The sequence below is a fragment of the Bos javanicus genome, chromosome 13 (genome assembly GCF_032452875.1).
Source record: "Bos javanicus breed banteng chromosome 13, ARS-OSU_banteng_1.0, whole genome shotgun sequence".
NCBI lineage: Eukaryota > Metazoa > Chordata > Mammalia > Artiodactyla > Bovidae > Bos > Bos javanicus.
The window spans coordinates 10,157,161-10,179,358 of NC_083880.1; the positions used below are offsets into that span (position 1 = coordinate 10,157,161).

At 46.4% G+C, this 22,198-nt stretch overlaps 1 protein-coding gene across 9 annotated transcripts in view; it reads right to left on the reverse strand.

Moving 5' to 3' along the window:
- KIF16B (kinesin family member 16B) overlaps positions 1 to 22,198 on the reverse strand; it is a 308,034-nt gene that overhangs the window by 263,930 nt on the left and 21,906 nt on the right. For all 9 annotated transcript variants that reach the window (XM_061435656.1, XM_061435655.1, XM_061435659.1 and 6 more), the window contains exon 2: positions 4,227 to 4,296. In XM_061435656.1, the coding sequence (XP_061291640.1) occupies positions 4,227 to 4,296 (70 nt within the window). The remainder of the gene's footprint in view (positions 1 to 4,226; positions 4,297 to 22,198) is intronic.

The following is a 22,198-nucleotide window of genomic DNA, read 5'->3' on the forward strand; positions in this document are numbered from 1 at the left end:
CATTCTGGCCAAAGCTAAAATCTGCAGAACTCCAGGGGGTGCTGTTCACACAGATGACAATGTGAGAACAGATGTGTGATCTACTGGCTCCACTGAAAACTCCAAGTCAGACGCCGCCTCTTCCATAAGGCTCCCCTTGGCACTCCATCCAGAAGTAGTTTCTCCCACCCCTAAGAGACGAGCCTCTCCCAGGACACATTCTATTATGAGTCTATGGCATATGTTTGCATACATCTGATTTATCTTGCTACATACCAAAACTGAACAAAAAAATCATGTTTAAACATCTTCATATGCCACCAATGCCTCACACAGCTTCCTGGATATGTGCTAAATAAATTTAATCGGTATCATATTTGCCAACATAATTCAGATACTACACTATGTCTCCTTTTCATCATGGGGGACTGGAATGCAAAAGTAGGAGTCAAGAGACATCTGGAGCAACAGGCAAGTTTGGCCTTGTAGTGGGAAAAAAAAAAAAGGGAAGCAGGGGAAAGGCAAACAGTTTTACCAAGAGAACGCACGGGTCACAGCAACACCCTCTTCCAGCACAAGAGAAGACTCTACACGTAGATATCAGCAGATGGTCAACACTGAAATCAGACTGATTATAGTCTTTGCAGGCAAAGATGGAGAAGCTCCATACAATCAGCAAAAACAAGACCAGGAGCTGCCTGCTCCTCAGATCATGAACTCTTTATTGCCAAATCCAGACTTAAACTGAAGAAAGTAGGGAAAACCATTAAGTCATTCAGGCATATATGATTATACAGTGGAAGTGACAAATAGATTCAAGGGATTAGATCCGACAGACAGAGTGCCTGAAGAACCATATAGAGGTTCATAACACTGTACAGGAGGTGGTGATCAAAACAATCCCAAAGAAAAAGGAATGCAAAAAGGCAAACTCTGTCTGAGGAGGCCTTACAAATAGCTGAGAAGAGAACCGAAAGGCAAAGGAGGAAAGGAAAGATACATCCATTGGAATGCAGAGTTCCAAAGAAGGTAAGGAGAGATAAGAAAGCCTTCCTAAGTGAACAATGCAAAGAAATAGAGGAAAACAATACAATGGGAAACGCTAGAGATCTCTTTAAGAAAATTAGAGATTCCAAGGGAACACTTCACGCAAAAATGAGAACAATAAAGGACAGAAACAGTACGGACCTAACAGAAGCAGAAGATATTAAGAGGTGGCAAGAATACACAGAAGAATCATACAAAAATGTCTTAATGACCTAAATAACCATGACAGTGTGGTCACTCACCTGGAGTCAGTCATCCTGGAATGTGAAGTCGAGTGGGCCTGAAGAAGCATTACTTCGAACAAAGCTAGTGGAGATGATGAAATTCTAGCTGAGTTATTTTATATCCTAAAAGATGATGCTGTTGAAGCGCTTCACTCAATATGCTAGCAAATTTGGAAAACTCAGCAGTGGCCACAGGACTGGAAAAAGTCAGTTTTCACTCCAACCCCAAAGAAAGGCAATGCCAAAGAATGATCAAACTACTGCACAATTGAAGTCATTTCACATGCTAGCAAGGCAATGCTCCAAATCCTTCAAGCTAGGCTTCAGCAGTACCTGAACCAAGAACTTCCAGATGAACAAGCTGGGTTTAGAAAGGCAAAGGAACCAGAGATCAAACTTCCAACATCTGTTGGATCATAGACAAAGCAAGGGAATTCCAGAAAAACACCTATTTTTTGCTTCATTGACTACACTAAAGCCATTGACTGTGTGATCATTAACAAACTGGTTAATTCTTAGACAACGTACTTGTCTCCTGAGAAATCTGTATGCAGGTCAAAAAGAAACAATTAGAACCTTAAATGGAACAACGAACTGGTTCAAAATTGGGAAAGGAGTACACCAAGGCTGTATACTGTCATCCTATTTATTTAACTTATATGCAGAGTACATCATATGAAATGCCAGGCTGGATGCAGCACAAGCTGGAATCAAGATTGCCAGGAGAAATATCAGTAACCTCAGGTATGCAGATGACACCACCCTTATGGCAGAAACAGAAGAGAAACTAAAGAGCCTCTTGATGAAGGTGAAAGAGGAGAGTGAAAAGCTGGTTTAAAACTCAACAGTCAAAAAAGCAAAAATCATGGCATCCGGTCCCAACATTTCATGGCAAATAGATGGGGGGGAAATATAAACAGAGACAGAGTTTGTTTTCTTGGGCTCCAAAATCACTACAGATAGTGACTGCAGCCATGAAATCAAAAGATGCTTGCTCCTTGGAGGAAAAGCTATGACAAACCTAGACAGTGTATTAAAAAGCAGACATCACTTTGCTGAAAAAGGTCTATCTAGTCAAAGCTTTGGTTTTTCCAGTAGCCATGTACAGATGTGAGGGCTGGACCATAAAGAAGGTTGAGTGCCAAAGAATTGATATTTTTGAACTGTGGTGCTGGAGAAGACTCTTGAGAGTCCCTTGCATAGCAAGGAGATTAAATCAGTCAATCCTAAAGGAAATCAGTCCTGAATATCCATTGGAAGGACTGATGCTGAAGCTCCAATACTTTGGCCACCTGATGCAAAGAACCAACTCACTAGAAAAAGACTCTGATGCTGGGAAAGATTGAGGGCAGGAGAAGGGGGTGACAAAGAATAGGATGGTTGGATGGTATCATTAACTCAATGGACATGAATGTGAACAAACTTCAGGAAATGGTGAAGGACAGGGAATTCTGGCATGCTGCAGTCCATGGGATCACAGAGTCGGACACAACTGAGTGACTCAACAACAGCACTATATGTACTATAAGCTATAAAAAAGAAAAAATTTTAAGGTTCTTATTATTAAAATGTTTAAAACTCCAGGCACCTATTGCAGTTGTATCAAACAAAGCAATGTTTGCAAAACTCAAAAAGCAATAGAGTAATCAAGGAAAATGAGATTCCACAACAAAGAAAGGATATTCATCCAATGCTTGGCTCTCCCCACTGGTTCCGGTAAATACACTATTAGAATGATTGGACTTTGTCTACAGCCCTGTGAGTACATAAAGACACAGGAAGCAGAGCAAAGTGAAGGTAACCAACAGCAGAGAAAGGGTGAGCCAAGCAAGAAGATGTGGGTGGTCAGAGGAGGAGAAGCCAGGTGCGGCTGGGCAGAGCCAGGAGGAACAAGAAGTGCAGGTCAGCAGAGCAAGAAAAACATTCCACTGCAGAGGCCGCAGGCGAGGGGCACTGGCGCCTCAGAGGAGGCCTCTGGAATCCCCCAGGGCCACGGCCTGTTTGAAGATGGGCACATTACTGGCTTCCATCACTGGGGATCAGGTTGCATGACTTTGAAACTGGATTACAAACTGTCCAGTCCCCTGAGCCATGAATTAACAGAAATCCAACCAGAGGGTGATCTGTACTTGGCTGCGGGGCAGCAGGCCTCTGAAACCCAAACCTGTGAGCTAATGACCAACCTCGGAGAAGGAGGGGCTTGGGTCCTTAGGGGCGTGGTTCCTTTATTACTGGTTTTACACACTTCTTTTGCCCATAAATGGCAAGTATTCAAGATATTTTAAATACAAAAGAACTTGCCATCTTAGAAAATTCTGGGATTTTTCTTTTTTTTTTTTTTTTCAGAAAAAAATTTCAGTTTTTTACATTTTTTCATCTCGAGTTTTGAATAGTAATACCAGCTCCTCCTGCAAGGTTTACAAAGTTACTTTCAGTAAAAAATGAAAACAGGGACTTCCCCGGTGGTCCAGGGGCTAAGACTGCACAATCCCAATGCAGGGGGCCTGGGTTCCATCCCTGGTCAGGGAACTACATCCCACATTGTACAATGAAGATCAAAGACCCCGTGTGCCACAACTGGGGCCTGGAAGAGCTGAATAAATAAATAAAAGTAAATACTTTTTAAGAAATGAAAACAAATCTAGGGTCAAAGCGTATAATAATCCACAATGAGCTCATTTCCAGGCTGAAAATCCACAATAGGACAGAGGATAAAAATGCCTGGTCTCACCTCCCCAGGCTGAGGCCTGGCTCTGCAGCTAAGGTCAACAAAACCAGAGACATGACAGGTAACAGATAATCACCTGTCACCCATTTGCTTCGTGGCCAAGCCCAAGCCAAGTTCAAGCTGACATCATTAACTGAACTGAGAGAAGAAAGCTGTGAAAACAGATGCGTCCTATTCACCCACAAACCTTTTAACACTGAAACAAAGCACGCAACTCAGAACTGGAGCCAGGCCAGGTCACTACTTGCCTTTAAGTTTGTGATGGTCGTTTTGCTTTTCTCCATTTGAATAATGAATTTGGCTTCCAAGTCCTTTTCCCTGCAACACAAGTAATTCAGTATTAGTTAGGTAGGACAGAAAAGGGTGCTTCTACAATTTTTGTTGTGTTTACTTTTTATGTACAGCGACCTGTTTTTATTCAGCACATGAAGCACAATCTCTAACTCCTTCTCCACATAAACATGAGGACAAAACAGGCTGTTATCAAAACCTTAAGACTGAAAATGCTGCATTACTCAAACCCTGGGAGAATGTCTACATGGGAGCCAACAGGAGTATAAATACAAAGACAGAGACCGTGGATGGCACTCTGACTCTCGGTAAGAGGGGCCTGCCCACCTGGGACAGAGGACAGGCACCTACGCTCCATCCAGGGTGAGGACTGAGAAGAAAGAGGAGTGCGTGCTCACAGCCAGGATGCTCCCAGAGGCAGCCAGGCCAACTCCTGCCCCCACCTTCTTTCTACCTCCATCCAGAAACTGGCATTCCCAGAAAACACTGGAACAGGAAGTTAAGAGAACTCCTAAATAAACAAGCCCACACCCACACAATGAGGAGGGTTGTCCCTGGTAATGGGGAGAGGATGGTCTCTAGGTACTGCTGTGGATAGAGGCCAGGGGACCCTGAGTGGGAAATTCAAAGCGAAGAAAAGTATATACAGGAAACCACTACTTGTATTTAAAGATAAAAAGGATAACCTATTTATCTTTCAAAAGGTCACCTAGGGAGAAAGAAGAGACAGAGAACGAAGCTAGATTTCTACAAAAACATCTTGATCTGTAGATCGTGTTTAAAATGATGAAAATAATTTACACAAAAATAAAACAATTTTTATTAAATAACCTAAAACCAAAAAGTAAGTTGAAGTCAATCAATCTGTGCACTGCACAGTGAGAACAGATCTCATGCTAGATTCCTTGGGCAGGAGGAATCTAGGCTAAGGGAAAAAAGAACTATTAATACAAAGCAATCGTCAAGTTTTTTTTAGGCATCATATTTTGGTGATAAAATATATCTATTTATCCTAGCATTTCTGTCTGCGTATAATACATGAGTAATACATGAGAGATAATACACGAGTAATTATGTTGCTGCCCCTGATAGCCAAGTTTTTGGTTTGAAAGGAGATACAAACATCAGATTTGTTAAAAAGAAACTGTAACACCAAAATGGAGTCACTTAAGCTAAGCCCCACCAAGACCTAATACCTAACTTAAGGCAGCTTCAGCCTCTCCCAAGAGTAAGTCTTGAACCAGTCCATCTGGAAATTCCTGGTCTAAGGTAACCTCCCTGGTAAGAACCACTGCAGTCCCCCAGGGAAGCTGACTTTGCCTGATATAATCCACTTTTTTTTTAACTTCCTTGTCACAGCCTCCTTCTGCCCATAAAAGCCTTCCAATTTTGTACAGCTCCTGGCAGGGCCTTTCTACTTGCCAGGTGGGGATGCTGCCAGATTCATGAATCATTGAATAAAACCAATAAGATCTTCAAATTGACTTGAATTTTTTTAAACAGATTGATGACATAAGGTAAAAACTCCTTAGTCCTAAATCTAAACGGGAAATCTAAGATGAACTTTATCTGAAACTGAAAAGAAGTACTCCCCAGCTTTGTCCTCGGAAAAGGCCTAGAGTCTTATGGCCAAAGTAGTATCTAAATACCATTTTCCACTAAGCTATGCCAGGGCTTACTAGAGACGATTCAATTCAAATACTCAGGCAGACCTCAGAGATACCGTGGGTTCCTTTCAGACCGTGGCAGTAAAGCGAGTATCACAACACAGTGAGTCACATTAACCTTGCTGTTCCCCAGAGCGTATCAAAATTATGTTTAAAATGTGCAATAGCATTTTGTCTAAAAAAATACAAGGTACATACCTTAATTTAAAATTACTTTATGACTAAAAACTTCTAACCATTATCTGAGCCTTTGACAAATGGCCATCTCTTTGCTGGTGGAGGGTCTTGCCTCAGTGTTGGTGGCTGCTGACTGAGGCGGTTTCTTCATATGTGACAACAATGAAGTGCTGCTCGCTGACTGACTCTTCCCTTCATGAACAGTTTCCCTGTAGCATGCAATGCTATTTGACGGTATTTAAACCACAGACTCAAAATTGGAGCCAATCCTCTCAAACACCGCTTTATCAACCAAATTTATGTAATATTCTAAATCCACTGCTGTCACTTCAACAATCTTCAGGCATCTTCACCAGGAGGAGATTCCATCTCAAGGAACCACTTTCATTGTTCATCCGTAAGAAGCAACTCCTCATCCATCAGAGTTCTTTCATGAGGTGTAGCAATTCAGTCACATCTTCAGGCCCCACTTCTAAATCAGTTCTCTTGCTATTTCTACCACCTCTGAAGTGGTACTATTTCTTCCTCCACTGAAGTCTTGAACTCCTCAAAATCATCCATGGGGCTGGAATCAACTCCTCCAAACACCTGCTAATGCTGGTATTGTGACTTCTTCCCATGAAGCATGAATGTTCTTAATGGCATCTAGAACGTCAAATCCTTTCCAGAAGGTTTTCAATTTACTTTGCGCAGATCCATTGAAGGAATCACTATCTATAGCAACTACAGCCTTATGAAGTATATTTAAAGAATAAAACTTCAAAGGGGAAGTTACTCCTTGATCCGAGGGCTGCAGAATGGATACTGTGTTAGCAGGCATGAAAACAACATTAATCTCCATGGCATGGGTGACCAGGCGCATTGGCAATGAATAGTAACATTTTGAAAGGAATCTTTTTTTTTTTGAGAGAAGGTCTCAACAGTGGGCTTAAAATATTTAGTAAACTATGTTGTAAAGAGACGTGCTATCATCCAGGTTTGGTTGTTCCATTTACAGGGCACAGGCAGAGCAGACTGAGCATAAATTCTAAAGGGTCTTAAAATTTGTTGGAATGGTCAATGAGCTTTGGTTTTAAAGTTACCAACTGCATTGCCCAATGGCAGTCCTAAACGACATCTTCTTCCGATAGAAAGCTGCTGTGTCTACACTGATTATCTGCTGTTTAGTGCAGCCACCTTCGTTAATGATCTTAACTAGATCTTCTGCATCAGCAGCATTTGCTGCTTCGCTTTGCACTTGGATGTCATGGAGATGGCTTCTTTCCTTAAACTTCACGATCTAACTTCTGCTGCCTTCAAATTTTTCTCTCGAAGCTTCCTCACCTCTCCTTGCCTTCATAGCATGGAAGAGAGTTAAGGCCTTGCACTGGATTAAGGGAATGTTGTAGCTAGTTAGATCTTCTATCCAGACCACTCAAACTTTCTCTACAACAGCAATAAAGCTGTTTTGCTTTCTTATTCATGTGTTCACTGGAACAGCAATTTTAATTTTTTCAAGAACTTTTCCTCTGCATTCACAGGTAGGCTAAATATTTGGCACAAGAGGCCTAGCTTTCAGCCTATCTCGACTTTTGACATGCCTTCCCCACTAAGCGTAATCACTCCGAGCTTTTGATTTAAGATGAGACATGCACCTCTTTCTTTCGCTTGAACACCTACAGGCCATAGTAGGATTATTAAGTGGCCACTTTCAAAATGACTGTGTCTCGGGGAAGAAAGAGGCCCTGACATCATGTCATTTTCCCTACCTGGGTTGTTCAATAACGACAAAAACCTGCAAGGAATGTAAAGATGGAAGCAGAACCTATAGATTAAAAAAGATTTTAGAGACTTATCCATTGACTGGATCTCAGTTCATATAGAAAAACATTTTTAGAAATTATATGACATGAGGGAAATATTAAGTCTGACTAGATATGTGATTATACTAAGGAATTATTAAGTGTAATAATGCTATCATGTTGAGTCTTACAAGGTCTTGACCTTTTAGAGAGAGACACTGAAACATTTCAAATGAAATGATGTCTGGGACTTATTTTCAGATAATCTAGTAGGGAGTGGAACTGGGAAGGGGAAGCACCCTGACCACCTCAGGGTGAACAGAGACAGAACAAACACCAGCCAGAAGCCCGAAGAGTATGCTGCGGTAAACACCATTCAAGAGCTACAGTGGATCCCCATGGCCTAATTCAGCTTCTCCAGGCCAGTCTGAGGAAGTCCAGGGTGGTTGGGCGAACACAACACTGGCTCAGAGACACATAAATGAATCCCCCTCGCCTGTGTGGAGCTTCCACTCCACCCTCCAGGTCTTTGGGAGGCTCCACTGTGAACCCAAAAGTGAGAACTGCCTTGGGGAAACCCCATGTTCATGGAGCTGGAAAACACACACTTATCTTCACAGCATTCAACTTCCAAAGCACATTCTGCCCACGGAGAAAGCCAGGAGGATTCCCTTTGTTAATGACATCCCTCCCGTTTCCACCTGGGCCATTTCTCAGTCATTCACCAGTCTACTGTGTTTAGCTCTTGCACTTTAAAACCACTAATGTTGTCAACAAATAATTTGCCAGCAGCACAGAAACCACCCAGGGATCTGAGGACTAGTCCTTGACAGGCGCTCATATCACCAGCCAATTCTTACTCATAAAACAGGAAGAAAGAAACTTCTCTGACGGTCCACTGGTTAAGACTCCATGCTCCCAACACAAGGGGCTCAGCTTTGATCCCTGGTTGGGGAACTAAGATCCCACATGCCACCAGGCATGGCCAAAAAAAAAAAAAAGAACAGACCTCACACTATACACAAAAATTAGAGATGGATCATAAATCTAAATGTGAAAGATTAAAACAATAAAGGAAAAAATATTTAAATAAAGTAAAATGAAATTGCAGGTCACATGGCGCCCACCACTCTCATCGATGGGAAGCCAAAGGGAAAGGAGCCCCAGGCTCAAAGCCACGAGTCTTTGAGAGCCACTAAGTTTAAAGGGCTCTCCCCAGGATCATTGACTCCAAACCCATAGGAAGCCACGACAGTACGTGCCCAGTTTTAAATTAACATCCACTCTATAAAGACATGAAGGAAGATACTGACTGAATGAGCATCTTTTCTACCAGCCACGTCTGAATCAAAATTGAAGATGCTCCAATAAATTAAAAAAGAAAAAAAACTGAAGACACTCAGTGGGTTTCAACAGGTTTATACAACCTTGAAACAGCAGGTGGTGGGGCAGGATGGGATGGGGTTGGGGAGGTGGCAGGCTCACTTTTCGGAGGGTTCAGAGTTTCCTCAGTTCCTCAAAGGGCTCTGTGCCCCAAAAGATGGGAACCCCAGCTCAGACCCTTCTTATTCAAGTGCAACGCAGGAGCCAGCAGCCCCCAGAGCTCATTAGCAATGAGGGATCTCGGGTCCACTGCAGACCCGCTGAACGGAACCTTCTTGGGACAGGAGCCCTGAGGGACCCCAGTGACCACTGACACTGGGACGCCAGGCTGGGGCACTGTCTGAACATGACAAAGTCATAATCGGCCTCAGTTACTCTCACGAGACAAACTCTACCATGTAATCTGCTTCCTACACTGGGAGACACGCTAACTTTGTACTTCGACCTTTAAGTCTTACTTGTAAAATCTCATGACAGAACTGGAGATAACCTCGGTCAGCTGACACTGACTTGACTCTTGGTTCTGAGTTGTACGGTGGCTTCAAACCAAGAGCAATGCATGTCTAACATCATCAGATCTCAGAAGTCATCTGAGTGTCCTGATCTCCAGGCTCCCACATCCTTAGTACCCGGCCAAGCTTCCAGCCCTGTCAATACCCAGACGGTTTCCCAAAATCACTGTAAGGCTGCTGCCAATAGCTTGAAGTCATTTTAAGTCACAGCACAGGTCATTAAGATAAATAAGGAAAGCCATCTGTTCCAGAAGGAAATTTCACAAATAACAATTTCTTAGATTGCTTCTTTCTTAAGCATAAAAACTAAAATTGTAAGAAAAAGAAGTATCTTTACTCTGAAAGTAATCTTTAAGAATAGCACTATAAATATAAAGAAGCTAGCTAGCGATTTAGCCATAGACAGTGAATCTCAATCTAGTTACGGAAAATACGGGAAAGCCAATGTAATCTCTAGAAAGTGGTTATGATGGCTAGTGTGATTAAATGCTGAAACGAACTCCTGATGCCCTCATCCCCGGTGGATTCCAGGCAGCTCTCCGGCTTCCTAGGATTTCAGAGATGACGAAAGGAAGGCGGCGGCCCCTGGCTCCTTTCTCTCCACCCTGCTGACCCTACCACCCAGGCTCCTCGTCCCCTGGAGACTGGCTTTTGCTCCAGCCTCTTCTGCACCCCCAGGGCTTCTAAGTATTGCGTGTGGCTTGAGGGTCCACATGACACTCCCTTGGGCAGCCTTGCCTTCTCCCCTTCCCCCCAACCAACAGTCCCATCTGACCTACCACCAGGCTACCAACCTTGGTCACTTCTGCCACCATCCCAGGTCGCCCACCACCTCCTCCTCGAGTCTCTTTACCTCCAGCCTTTTCCTCCCCTCTTTCTGAACATAGAGAACATCACGTGGTTCCCCAGCTTTATAGCAACGTCCACAGGCCACAGGGTGAAGCCCAACTCCTGGCTATACCCAAGGCCTTCCGACCCAACTCAGCCTAACCATCCACACTACTCCCCCCACATCCCGGGCAGTGCGCAGCCTGCCCTCCATATCTTCCTGAGGCTTCACTGAGCCTCCGCCCCAGCCCCTCGTGAGCTGGTCTCACCCCAGTGTGAACCTCCAGAAGGAAGGACTGCACGTGGCAGGTGTGCACGCCTGCAGCTGGCATGGTGGGTGCCCGTAGACAGTTGCCGAATGTGACAGACCAACTGATCAAGACCAAAGTGCTGAATGGACACTCCCCATGCAGACCACTCTTCCCCAGGGGCGCTGCCCTCCTGAGGGCCACGCTCCCCGCCGGTCTCTCATCATTTCTGCTTCTAGATTTCCCACTCAGGCCCTCGAGTGAGGCTTGTCCCAGGTCTAGACTGACCCCCCACGCTGTGAACCTTCAAAAACCCCTTCATCCCACCCACACAGGCTTCAACCCTGCTGGTGTCATCTCTCCTGTCGTCTAGAGGGTCCCAGGGAAGCAAAAAGCCCACTTCCTCTGCACCCCACAAGCTGAGCCCCCTGCACAAGGGCAACGCTCATAACCACAGCTCAGTGCTCTGTCTTCCACCCCTTCAGCTAAAATCCACGTGACGCCAGGCTCGGGTCAATTTCCTCTGACATTTATGAAACATGGGAAATGAATCTTGACATTTTTCTCATATTGAGGAAAATAAATCATCCTGAAATATTATTTGAACATTGATTTGATAATAGAGCAAAATGAACTATGTCTCTCCCTGGCCACTTTGGTGAACTGGGTTTCTCAAGTGAAAAGTCAGTTATGGTTCACTCATATAAGTAAGTAATTTATTTGAAAGGTCTGGAAACTAGATCATAAGATGCTACAAATGAACCCACTGGAATAATCAGACTGAGTTACAGATCAATACTGGGGGAAGTGGGGGAGAAAGGAAAAGATGCAAAATATCCACTCAGAGAAAGAGATGAATTATATCAGCTGCTAGATATGAGAGCAGAGAAAACTTGTTAGAAAAAAAAAAAAAAACTAATGTTAATTCAAGTATTTTTAAAATGTTTCAAAATTATTCAGCTATTCAGACTGATTCCCCTTGTGCAGCTGATGGTGTTTGGTCGTCCCATAACGGAACAGCGAGGCTGGGTGACGCCGAGATCCCCAAACTGTGTCACTAGCCTGGAAGAGTCCAAAGAGTGGCTCGTTCAGCCTAGCTCTGAAGTGAGCTAGCATTCCCAAATTCACCTGAAGAGTTACATACTATGAACCAATACTTGAACTGCCTTCGCTTGAGGGGCAGGAGGACACTCAAGAGCAAAAATTCTAAACTCTGTTTTTAAAAAGAATGCATAAATGTAACCTTTAAAACTGTGAATCACTATATTATGATAGCTCTTATATGTGGAACCTAAAAAAATAAAAAGCCAGTAAAAATGAACTTATTTACAAAACAGAAATAGAATCACATATAGAAAACACATAGATGTAGAAAACAGTCTTACAGTTACTGGTAGGAAGGTGGGCGGGGGTCATCGGAAGGCTGGGAATGACGTACACACTGCTATTAACACAAAATAGATAAAAAGCCCTTATTGCAGGGGACGCCCCAGCAGGCCAGTGGCTAAGACTCCACGCTCCCAATGCAGGGGCCTGGGTTCGGTCCCTAGGCAGGAAACTGGCTCCCACAAGCTGCAACTGAGCCTGCATGCCAAAACTGAAAGATCTCACAGGCCACAGTGAAGACTGAAGATCCCGCGTGCTGCAGCTAAGACCCAGCGCAGCCTAATAAATAAATATTAAAACAAAAAAGAACCTATTGTACAGCACAGGGAACTCTCTTCAATACTCTGGTAATGACCTCTATAGAAAAAGAATCTTTTAAAAAGAGTGGATATATATGTAAGTGATCCACTTTGCTGTACAGCAGAAACACATCATTAATCAAGTATACTCCAAAAAAAATTTTTTTTTTCAATCGTGAATCACTATATTGTACAGGCTTCCCAGGTGGCTCACTGGTAAAGAATCTGCCTGCCAAGCAGGAGACACAGGATCAATCCCTGGGTTGGAAAAATTCCCTGGAGAAAGAAATGGCAACCCACTTCAGCATTCTTGCCTGAATACTTCATTTAGTAGAGAATCCCACGAACGGAGGAGCCTGGTGGGCTACTGTCCATGGGGTTGCAAAGAATCAGATATAACCTAGAGACTAAACAGCATGTTGTACACCTGTAACTTATATACTACTGTATATCAACTACACTTCAATTTAAAAACAAAATACAAGTATAAATTAATTGATATAACTAAATACAAAATAAAAAGAATGCATGACCTCCACGGGTACTACTATGGGAAGAAGTCCAAGGAACACTGTTAAGTGGGGGAAAGAACCAAGCACGCAGATGACATCCAGCGTGCAACCACATAAGCAGATAAAAAAGCAGAGAGGATACGCACACTGATGCTTCTAGACGCACAGAACACCGCTGAACATTCGCAAAACGCTAAGTGTGAAGCTGGTGGCCTCTGGAGAGCAAGTGGGAGCAAGACCTCAGGGGATGAGAAAATGAACTGAAATATTTCACTGTGGGAATTATTTCAGCATGATTTGATATTACGTTGATTAAAGTAAATTTAGTTAATTAAAAGGCAAAAGACCCTGATGCTGGGAAAGATTGAGGGCAGGAGGAGAAGGGGATGACAGACGATGAGATGGTTGGATAGCATCACCGACTCGATGGACATGGGTTTGGGTAAACTCCAGGAGTTGGTGATGGACAGGGAGGCCTGGTGTGCTGCGGTTCATCGGGTCGCAAAGAGTCGGACATGACTGAGTGAATGAACTGAACTGAAAAGGCAAAAAGTCTCTGACTTTAGGCATTGGGTGGCTCCTCAGCACCCTGGGGTGCGTCCAGGTTCTCAAAGGGCTGGCTCACTGCCCCGGCTCTCCCATCACAGGGGACACACCCCCCACCACCACCACCCACCACCCCGATTTGCCTCTGCCGCACCCCCACCCTCCGCATGTCCACCAGGCCCCGAGAGGTCAATATTCAAAACCAGGTGAGATCCCACCTTTGCAGGAAGCAGTCCTGCTCTCCAAATGCTCAATGAGCTGTTCACTCCTCCTCCCCACCCAATGGCACTTTTTCCCTGATTAGAGTGCCAGACAAAACATGAGAAGCCCAAATAAACTTCAGTCTCAGATAAACGGATGTTTTAATGTAACTGCATTCCAAACATTGCCTGAGACTTATTCAGACTTCGCAGCTCTTCCACTTAGATGCAATTATACTCACCTCCCTCCCCCAACCCAGAGAGGGAGCAAACTCAGTGCCCATTGCAGTAGCAGAGGCTCCATTAAGACGTGTCGCCTCGCCCACCCATGTCAAAGCTTGAAATCAAACTCAGGGCAGGCCACTCTCCTGCAACCCTCTCTCCCCGGGCTACTCCTCAGCCTTTCCAGCTGGTTCTGAGCATGCAAATATCTTGCTGGCTTCTCTTAGCTGCTGTTCATAAAAATCATAAAGCATTGGCTCAACTTTTGCAAAAAACCCAAGGGCTTTTCTCCTCAAAGACACACAGGAGTGGGTTTTCAGGCCATCACCCTGACCGCATCTTGGAACATGCCTCGCCACACAGCGGTGAGCAGTATGTCAGCAGGGCCGTGATCCACATCCCGGTGGGGAGCCTGCTCACCTGGGCTCCCCGGGGGCTGTCCACGGCGAGCCAAGGGCAGCATCCCAGCCTCCAATGCTGGGAGCATCTCAGGCCAAGTGAGATCCTCTGCTGGGCCGGGACCCTCACTGTGGGACAGAGCCATCAGGCTGTGCCTCTTACAATCTCCCCAGCCGCAAGAGCTTGCGATAAACCTAAATGATTAGGCAAGAACCAACTGTTCCGGGCTGGGATCCCCAAGGAGCGGACGGTCTGAGGGAGCCTGGCGGGCAGGGTGTGCCCTTGGGGTCCGGGCCTGGGAGAGGAGGACAGGGGATCAGGACAGGCAGAAAGGGCAGTAAGCTGCGACCAGACCCAGCGGTGGTCCCGGCTGACCCATGGGCTGTTCTGGAGGTACAGCCAGGTACCAGGACCACCGGCTGCCTGGGAAAGGGGTCTAACCTCGAGCCCCCGAGGGGCTGACACAGAAGGCCACACAGACAGCACCCAACCGGCCAGGGAGCCCATGCTTCACAAAGGAAGCTCTGCACATGAAGGCACAGGGTCCACCACCCCGAGTGCTCTTAAACCGATGCTGTGGAGGGTGCCGTTGAGTGGCAGCTTCAACCACCCCAAACCCCCAGCGGAGAGTGAGGAGCCAGAGCTGCAGGCCTTAAGACAGGCCTTAAACCTGCTTAAACCTGCTTTCAGGCTGAGCACGCAGAATTGATGCCTTCAAACTGTGGATGTTGGAAAAGACTTGAGAGTTCCCTGGACTGCAAGGAGATCCAACCAGTCCATCCTAAAGGAAATCATTCCTGAATATTCATTGGAAGGACTGATGCTGATGCTGAAACTCCCATACTTCGGCCACCTGATTGGAAGAACTGACTCACTGGAAAAGACCCTGATGCTGGGAAAGATTGAAGGTGGGGAGGAGAAGGGGACAACAGATGAGATGGTTGGATGGCATCACCGATTCAATGGACATGAGTTTGAGTAAACTCCAGGAGATGGTAAAGGACAGGGAAGCCTGGAGTGCTACAGTCCATGGGGCTGCAAAGTTGGACACGACTGAGCAACTGAACCACCACCTGCTTTCAGCTTTCCATTGAAGGAAGGCCAGCATAACCACCAGAAATGTCTCCATACCCAACAGGCTTCCCTGAGACGTGCAGAATCATCAGAGAAGGTTTAGCTGGAGATCTAAATGACAGATCCTTATCCAGGATGCTGGATGGAGAGATCCAGATATTCCTTCAGTCCACAGATATTCATGAGACCTTCAAATGCCAAACAGCACTCTCAGCACAGGGATAAAGTGGTAAACAACACAGAGTACTGTCTGAAGTCTTCATTTTAGGGAGGGGGTTAGAAAAAAATAAATACCATTGTAGATACTGGTAAGTGCTAGAAATAAATGAAAGGGTGTCCATGGCTGGGACTAGGGGCAGAGACAGGGAGAGGCAAGTAGTCACACAGGACCTCTCCAAGGGGCGGCGTGGGAGCAAGGGCTGAATTGCAGCGAGGTAGACAGCTGGGAGGGCAGCCCATGAAAAAGGAACAGCAGGTGCAGAGACCCTGGGGCAAGACCCAGCCAGAGGTCTGGGGAAGAGAGGGAAGGTTGGTGGGACTACAGGAGGGGAGGCGGGGAGCAAGACAGGCCAAAACAGGGGCAGGGGCCAGATGACACCAGGAACCGATGTGGGACAGGAAGTTTCAGACACAGGGAGACAAGGGAGGGCAAAACGCTGCTACATTTTTAAATGACCCCTCAAGCTGCTGCTTAGACTCCGGAGCAGGAAGAGAGCACAAGGAGACCAGTGAGGAGGCTGATACAAGCCACACAGAGACACTGGACCAGGGCAAGAGCAAAGATGTGTTCAAAAGGCAACACGGTCAAACCCGGGTTCCTAAGCCCCGCCGAGCAATGGAATCATCTCAAGAGCCCAGCCCTGGCTTCCCAGGTGAGAATGTCCAGGATGGAGACCAGGTGTGGGTATTTAACCTCGTGGGAGACACTGATGGCCAAGCGTGATGCCCTCCTCAACCCAGAAACACTGGAATCCTAAAGTGTGGGGAAGCCTCACTGCCTTCCAGCTCCTTCTCAGGCGCCCTCTGCTCAGTGATGCCCTCCCTTCCTCTAAATCCCCAATTCCAGGACAAAAACCCAGGGCAGGGTTGTGCCTTCTGCGGTATCACTGCTGCTTCTGGCCGGGGCTTCTCTTCTGAAGTCTAGAACATCACAGAACTGAGGAACACTGTTATGTGGGGAAAAAGAGCAGGTAGCAAAAAAGCGTGCAAACTTTGATGCAGTTTGCAGCAAAAAAGCAAGCAGGGAAGAGAAAATAGCATGTGCATACACCAAGTAACTATATTCTCAATTTCCCTAAAGAAGGTTATAGCTAGTAGCATTCTAAAAGCACAGGAGCAAGGTTAGTTCACTGCATATAATGGATGCCTTACTCTGGGAGTTACGCTTAATTGTGCCATGGAACCCTGATTCCAGCTGAGAAAAGCTGGTTGAAAGCTCAAGAATTTCATACGAGACAAAAACTCAAGCCTCAAATCTTGAAGGACCAAATCATGCTCAAGACTGCAGACGACAATGACACTTTCTTAGGGAATTCTGGAGGCAACGCAGGGGGAGCACCTGAGATCAAGATCCCGACGGCTGGAGAGCCGAGGGGAGGCTCATCACCACATGGAGGCGAGAAGAGGGGGTTGGCTCAGGAGAGAGGAGCCCCAGCCCAGCCCTGGTCTCACCCACAAAGAACCCAAGGCCCCAGAGGTGAAGTGACCGGGTCGAAGTTGCTCCTGCAGAGTCAGCCTTGGGAAAGGTTAGAGAAATTCAACCACAGAGGACCGTCGAGGACATGCCAGGACCCCAACTTGATTTCAGTGACGTTCTCCTCAAGGTGGGAGCTCTGCAAGCTCGGCACCCATGGGATCCCAGTGGGCAGGTCAGCACGTTTAAGGGGTCCTCAGGAAGATTAGTCTAAACAGGTGCAAGTCACCAGCTGCATCAGGTGCTGGATGGAGGGGCACAAGAAGCCCATCCAGCCTCGGCTGCCACCCACGCCAGTCACCCGAGCTCCCTGCCGTTCTAAGCTGGCCCTTCTTCCAAGACACATATAGACCCTCACACTGGTCCCGCTGCCTGGACGGTGCTTTCCTCCTCCATCTCACTTACCCTTCAAGATGCTTAACGAGCCTCCTCCTCCAGCAGGTCTTCCTAAACAGCCCTAGCCAACGTCTTCTGTGTGAAGTCCTACCATCACTCACCACATTTGGGCGGTGACAGCCCACAACACACCACGGAAGCTGCCGTTTTCTACCCACTTACGGCTGGGCCACTACACTTCATCTTCCCCACCAGTCTAGATGCTTCCCAAAGGCAGAGGTTATGCCCTGCTTCTGATAGCTACCCCGACACAAACTGCAGTGTCCTTATATAGAGTGAGCATTTGGATGAATGGATGAACGAAACAATGAGTAAGCAAATGAAATCAACGAAACAGCTGAAAGCAAGATGCTTTTCTTAAATTCAAGCACTAAAGTGAAGGAAATGCTTCCAAGTTTATGACATGTTTTCGATTTTTAAACGCAGGTAAGTACACCCCCATAAACACCAGCTCACCTGGCAGATGTCAACTCCAAAGCAGACACGAAGCTCACCCTTCCTGCAGACCCACAGCTGTGACTGTGACTCCAAGAGTGAGCCACAGGGACCTTCCCTCTCTTTTGAGTCACAGGAAAGAGGAAAAGCCAGGATGTGCACATGGCCAAACTTCTCCAGTGTGCCTCTCCAAACACACAACTGACCTATTCATTTTTTATTTTAAAGTGAAAGTTTAAAGGGGGTAGCATAATATAATAACGAGAACATAAGAAGATCTATTAATACTTCTTTTGTTCTTCTGTGTTCAGACATTAAGTTGACTCATGCACAAAGAGATCAGCTTAGTGCTACAGCCCCGCGAAATACCAAGTTCTGTCTGCTCTGCACCCACACCGCCACTACAAAACTCCTTCCAGATTTACCTCCATTTTAGAAAAATGTTCTCAGTGGCAGCCTTTGAGGGAAAAAAAAAAAAAATACAATAGCTGGCACGTAAAGAGAAGATTGATTCCTTTTACAACACTGCCAGCTAAGTATACCTGACAGAAGGGTGTGCTACGAAATACTAAACTGCAGGGCTGTTTCTTCAGGACTTCACTCGGCGTTGAGGTGGAATGAGATGCAGTCGTGGTCTCTCGCAGCGTTTCCACCAGGCCCAGCCTCAGGTGTTGCCCAGCAGAGCGCGTTAATCATCATCAGGAGAGCACCACGCTTCGGTGAGCTGGGTGCAAATTCTGACTCTGAGTAGCTGCGAGATGCTGGCACTTCATTTAACTTTGCTGAGTCTTTGCTGCCTCGCCTATAAAAGTACTGAGCTTCCCTCGTGTATAATTTTTTGCTGAGAGATGTGACAGAGGAAAGCAGACCACACAAGGCCCCACACCAGCAGAAAACCAAAGTGCCCTTTCATTTCCACCACAAATCCGAGACCCAAACATTTATTCAACAAATATTCACGGTGCCTCTCCTGCCCTCTGGGGACTGACATTCATTTTAACAAAACCTTTCCAATCTTTTCCCAAAGTAAGTGGAAATGGAGGGAATCCAAAAAACAAATTTTGCCAAATTTTCTAGCCAGATCTCACAAAATGAGCAACCACCATAGAGCTGATCTTCATAAATTTTGTTTATATAATGCTTATCATTTGAAGCATGTAATGCTTATCATTTGATGAACAACACAATCCAGAGGCCATAGTTCGTAAAAAAAAAAAAAAGATAAGAATGTGAGAAACAGGGACTTCCCTGTGGTCCAGTGGCTAAGAATCCAAGATCCCAATGCAGGGGGTCTGGGTTCAATCCAGGGTCAGGGCACTAGACCCCAAGGCTGCAACTAAGAGTCCGCCCGCTGCCACGAAGATTCAAGACGCCACGTGCTGCAACTATGACCCGGTGTAGCCAAATAAAAAAAAATTTTTTTAACTATTTAAAATTAAAAAAAGAACATCAGAAACACCAAAATTCACTTAAATATCTATGATTAGGTCTGGTTATTCCTGACTGAGCACACGGACCGCGCGATCTGAAGACACACCATCCTTCCCGCATCGTGCCCATCCCCGGGGCAAGCGTGCAATGCACACTCTTACACACAATTAATGGGAGCAACAGTCGCCAGAGGCAGGAGGAGGTCAGCGGACAAACACACTGGTCTCCCCTGCACAGGGCTCTCCAGGGATGCAGACATACGATCGTAGCTCTTGCCCGCGATCACCCACGAGGACGAGAGCAAACAGGCTGTGGAAGACAAGCCAGCATACAGCTGGGTAGGCGTCCAGACCAAGGAGAGCTCAGGCTGTGGTCAGCAGGCGAAACAAAGTCAGCCCAGAAAGGAAGCACAATCGTGACCAAAAGTGACACGTAGGAGGTAGGGCACCAGAGGGTTTCACCTGGAAACACGAGCCCGTCAACAGGAGGAGAGCATGGAGACCTCCCTCGAGGCATCCGGTCCCCAGAGCAAAGTGCCGTCAATCCCCTCCCAGCAGGGCTCCTGCCTCGGGAGCCCCCCGGCACCCCACCTGCACCCCACACTCATTAAATCCAACTCTCTGGGGTGGGAAGTCTCAGTCCAGGTGGAGGCCAGTGTCTCAAGCTCCTGGCTCCTCCAGTCCCCCAACTCAGTGTCCCAGGGGCAAGGCAGGGCTCACCCATACTCAGGCCACCACCAAAGCCCTAAAAGGAAAACAAATCATGACCCAGACCTGGGAGAAACCAGGTGAGAGAGACGGAAAAAGAGCAAGCCCCAAAATCCCTGAAGCTAAGGAGAGAACCCCGCCCCACCCCACGCAGGTAGGCGGCCTGCTCAGAGCTATAGCTGAGGTTCGGATCCAAACAGCCGGGCTGAGGTTCCACACCTGTGACCGACCAACGCTTTGGGGACCACTAGGCCTACCCATCCCCAAGCCTGCCTCCGAGGGGGCGCCACTTTCAGAAGGCAGACCCCAGGCCCTAGGCAGAGGACCAAGCCTCGCAGGCACCCGGAGCCCACAGATGCTCCCTACAGACCCGCGTCTCCCAGCAGCTCCCGCCCCCATGTGCCCTCTCTCCTGATCTTCGCGGCCACCAGGAAGCACCTGCATCTCTAAGCGCTCGGTGAGATTCAGGGATGCGTGTGGCTCGACCATGGGACTGGCAAATGTGGACGACGCTGACATGCAGGCGAGTAGGAAGGGAAAGGTGCAAAGTGTATGAGTTCTAAATAAAATAAAGAAAGGAGGAAGAATTTTAAACCTCCATTCTACACCAAAGGTTTTACAGGGACACCCGGGATAAGGACTGATATATGCTGCGTTCTAAAACACCTACACGGGGAGGTATAAATGAGGAGTTTGGGATTAACAGACACACTACTACACATAAAACAGATAAACAAGGACCTACTGTGTGGTACAGGGAACTATATTCGATATCTTGTAATAGCCTATAATGGAAAAGAACTTGAAAAAGAAAATAACTGAATCGCTGTGCTGTACACCTGAAATTAACACAACACTGTAAATCAACTATACTTCATTAAAATTATAAAAAATTATAAAAATAAATAGACAAAATACCTTTAATTTGGGGTGTGTGTTTTTTTTTAAATCCATGGCATTGATGTGGGAGGCAATCCTGGCAAACGCCAGTAGGAGGGAAGGGAAGTGAGACGGGAAAAGGACAGAGGTGTATTAGAGGTGTATTATCAAGCCAGTTACACTGTGCACGATGGAGCTTAGTTTCACCTGGGGACTCTGGAAATGGTGTGACATACAGACTTCAAAGTTACCCCAAAGTTACCCCAAAAGTTACCCCAAAGTGCCCAAGAGGGTGAGGGAGTGGGGGAATTTATACTCATGGATCACTGGTTGAGGGCTGGTTTTGGGGTGTTAATTACCCAGTGATTCCAGCCTGTTTCACTTTGGTGCCCAAGACAATCGTCAGGCAGGAAATGCAGGTGTTGGCAGCTGGCGTGTCATCGCATGTTAAAAATCAGAAGGTTTTACATACAAACATACAAACCTGGGTTTCAGACTTCTCTGGAAGCAGAGGACCCTCTTGCATCCGCATTGACAGCAGGACGGGCTCCTCGCAGGGTCCTGCCAGCCAGCCCCTCACCTGGCTCCCCAGACCTAAGCACTGAGCCCCCCACCCAGAAACCCACAGACTTCACAGAAAGGGCTGTGCCTCTAACAGTAAAACCCTTGAGATGACCAACTGCCAGCAGATTTAAATGAGCTGACCATGCCTTTTCAAACTTCCTGTACCTTCTGCTGGATTTCATGACCTCCTCCCACCCACAGTGCTGGGACAGCGCGACAGAGTCCTGGAAAAGCTGGCAGAGGCCCCGAAACTCATCAAGCTGACTTTTAACGATACATAATTTCACTCAGCCAGAAGCAAATAAGGTTTGATTTGTTCAGGAATTAAGGGTTTATTGAAGAAACCACCAGGAGGTGGCTTTCTCTCATTTCCTTTTGTCTTGTCAGAGTGGGCTGCACCCTCCCTGATTATTCTTCCGGACTCCTGGGTAGTATCTTCACCCCAAGTGTCCTCAAGACACCTCGAGAAGAAGAAACTGCCCTTCCCCGAGCTGTAGCACTGGTGCAGCATTCACAGGCTCCTAATTCAAGAGCTCACCCCAGATTCCTCGAAACCAAATACCCTGCCACAATTTACACACAGAAATCAG